Genomic DNA, 2243 nt, shown 5'->3' with positions numbered 1-2243 from the left:
GGCTGTGGTTGGGTGGCATCCTGGCCGCCGTGGACTGTGGCTGTGGCTGGCTGTGGTTGGGTGGCATCCTGGCCGCCGTGGACTGTGGCCGGCGTGGCTGTGGTTGGGTGGCATCCTGGCCGCCGTGGACTGTGGCTGTGGCGGGTGTGGCTGCGGTTGGGTGGCATCCTGGCCGCAGTGGGCTCTGGCGGGCATGGCTGGCCGGGTGGGCTCCAGCTGCCCTTCCCTTGCGCTGTGTCCCCCTGCAGCACTCCCCCACGCCGTCCTGCCCTCCAGAAGAGCCCAGACCCTCTCACCTCCTCCCTTGCTCAGGATCCGTCTCCCCTTGGCATCTTGCTTTCTCTGGAGCAGAGGAGCGCTTGTCCTGGAGCAAGTGGTGGCGTTCCTTGTCACCCACACTTGCGCCTCTGCTCCCCACGGTTCTCCTGTCAATCGTCCTCAGTGGTGTTTCCTCACTCACTGATATGTGCAGCCATCCCTGGGGTCAATTTAGAATGCTCTCTCTGCCTGGGACAGTACAGTACATCCTACCCTGAATCTTTTACTCTCCCGTCTCCTCAAACCACTCCAGCCCTAGACAGCACTAATCCTTCTTGGTCTGTAAAGATCCCTATTGTGAACTTTTCATTCAAATTGGCCGCCATGGTATATGGTCTTTTGTGTCTGGCGTCATTCATGCCTTATCATATCTTCAAGCACTCTCGCTTGGCATGTCTGCAGTGGGCTTGGTCCTGGGGCCTCATCCTGGGGCCTCCTTCTTCCAAGGACCCCCCCCTCCCCTTTGCTGGTCTCTGTGGTCGTTGGGGTCACCAGCAGCTTCCAGGGCTGTGTCTTTGTTCCTCAGGCAGGCCAGGGTGGGAGGACGGAAAGAGGGCCGTGGGCCAGTCAGGGACCCACCCCACACCCCACATCTGCACGGCCGTCATCCTTTGTGTGGCGTCGCAAACCCTGTGTCTGTGTTCTGCTTTCCTCCGCCTGAGGCCCTTGGAAAAGGTCTGTGAGCAGATACAATCTGCTCCCAGGACTTTCAAAGTGCTGCAGCAGCAGCACTGTCTTGCTAATTTGTGTTTGTGTGGCATTTCAAAGCGTTTCGTTGGTATCTGTCAGAGGTGGGCAGAGCCGCGCTTACCTCAACCTGAAGAACGGCAGCCGCCCACACCCGTCTCCCTGTGGCCTCGGCCCTCGGACAGGGCAGGCTGCATGCTGCGGCGCGCCCCCTCAGACAGGGCAGGCTGCATGCAGCACACCCCCTCAGACAGGGCAGGCTGCATGCAGCACACCCCCTCAGACAGGGCAGGCTGCATGCCACAGTGCGCCCCCTCGGACAGGGCAGACTGCATGCCGTGACGTGCCCCCTGGGACAGGGCAGACTGCATGCCGCGGCGCACCCTCTCGGACAGGGCAGACTGCATGCTGCGGCGCGCCCCCTGGGACAGGGCAGGCTGCATGCAGCACGCCGTGTGGCCGCTGTCAGCCTGGGGTGCGGCGTGCTCCCTGCGGGGCCCCTGGGGCCCCGCTCTTGTGCCTGTGGGGGAGGTCTCTGGTTGATCTGAAGCCAGGAAGACTTACGAAATCTTCCGAAACACAGTCCTGCGTGTTATTCTTGGGACCGGGCTTCCACCGTGACGCGACGCGCTCGCGTCTGTGTCCCTGTGCTGAGAGGCGAGGCCTCCCTGGGGGCCTCGTCACCGTGCTGGGAGGTGGCACTGGCCCCGAGCCTGGGGTTCTGACGCCGTGGTCCACTGCCGTTCTCCTGCCCTCCTCAGAGGGACCGGCGTTCCCCCACGGAGCCGCGGCTGCCGATCAGCTCTCCGGGCCGCGTGGATGCGGCTGTCTACGAGTGACCAGCGCTGATGAGGTCTTACAGAAGTGACTCGTGATGGCAGCAGGGCCCTCCCTGTGTGTGGAGGCCCAGCGTGCTGTGGCGCACGCCGTTTTCCGCCCTCTGCTGGACACCAGGGCCCTACCCAGCTGCCACTGGGGAACCAACTTGGTGTGTGGCCCGCCGTGCCGTGTCCCAGGGCTGGGCTGCTGCACACCTCCACGCGGCCCTTTGCCCACAGACAGACGTGCTCCAGGAAAGGAAGAGGAGGCGATGTGCGTGGGTGTGAGTGTGCACGCACGTGTGTGGAACAGATGTCCGAGTGGGCACCACCGCGCCACCTCTGCTTCCCTGGGTGCTCCGCCTCAGCGTTCACGCCACGTGGAGTTTGGCTGTTGAAGGCCCTCAGGGTGGTGGGGCC

The 2243-nt window shown here is 63.5% G+C and overlaps 1 protein-coding gene across 1 annotated transcript in view; it reads right to left on the bottom strand.

Annotated features, from left to right (window-relative positions):
- Positions 1–1376, bottom strand: part of Nkd2 (naked cuticle homolog 2 (Drosophila)) — a 39155-nt gene extending 37779 nt beyond the window's left edge. The window contains exon 1 of the mRNA XM_013013825.1: positions 1136–1376. Within this exon, the coding sequence (XP_012869279.1) occupies positions 1136–1376 (241 nt within the window). The remainder of the gene's footprint in view (positions 1–1135) is intronic.
- Positions 1377–2243: the final 867 nt, after the last annotated feature.

This window comes from Dipodomys ordii, unplaced genomic scaffold (assembly GCF_000151885.1).
Source record: "Dipodomys ordii isolate 6190 unplaced genomic scaffold, Dord_2.0 Scaffold21, whole genome shotgun sequence".
Classification (NCBI taxonomy): Eukaryota; Metazoa; Chordata; class Mammalia; order Rodentia; family Heteromyidae; genus Dipodomys; species Dipodomys ordii.
This window is presented reverse-complemented; position numbering and strand designations above follow the sequence as displayed.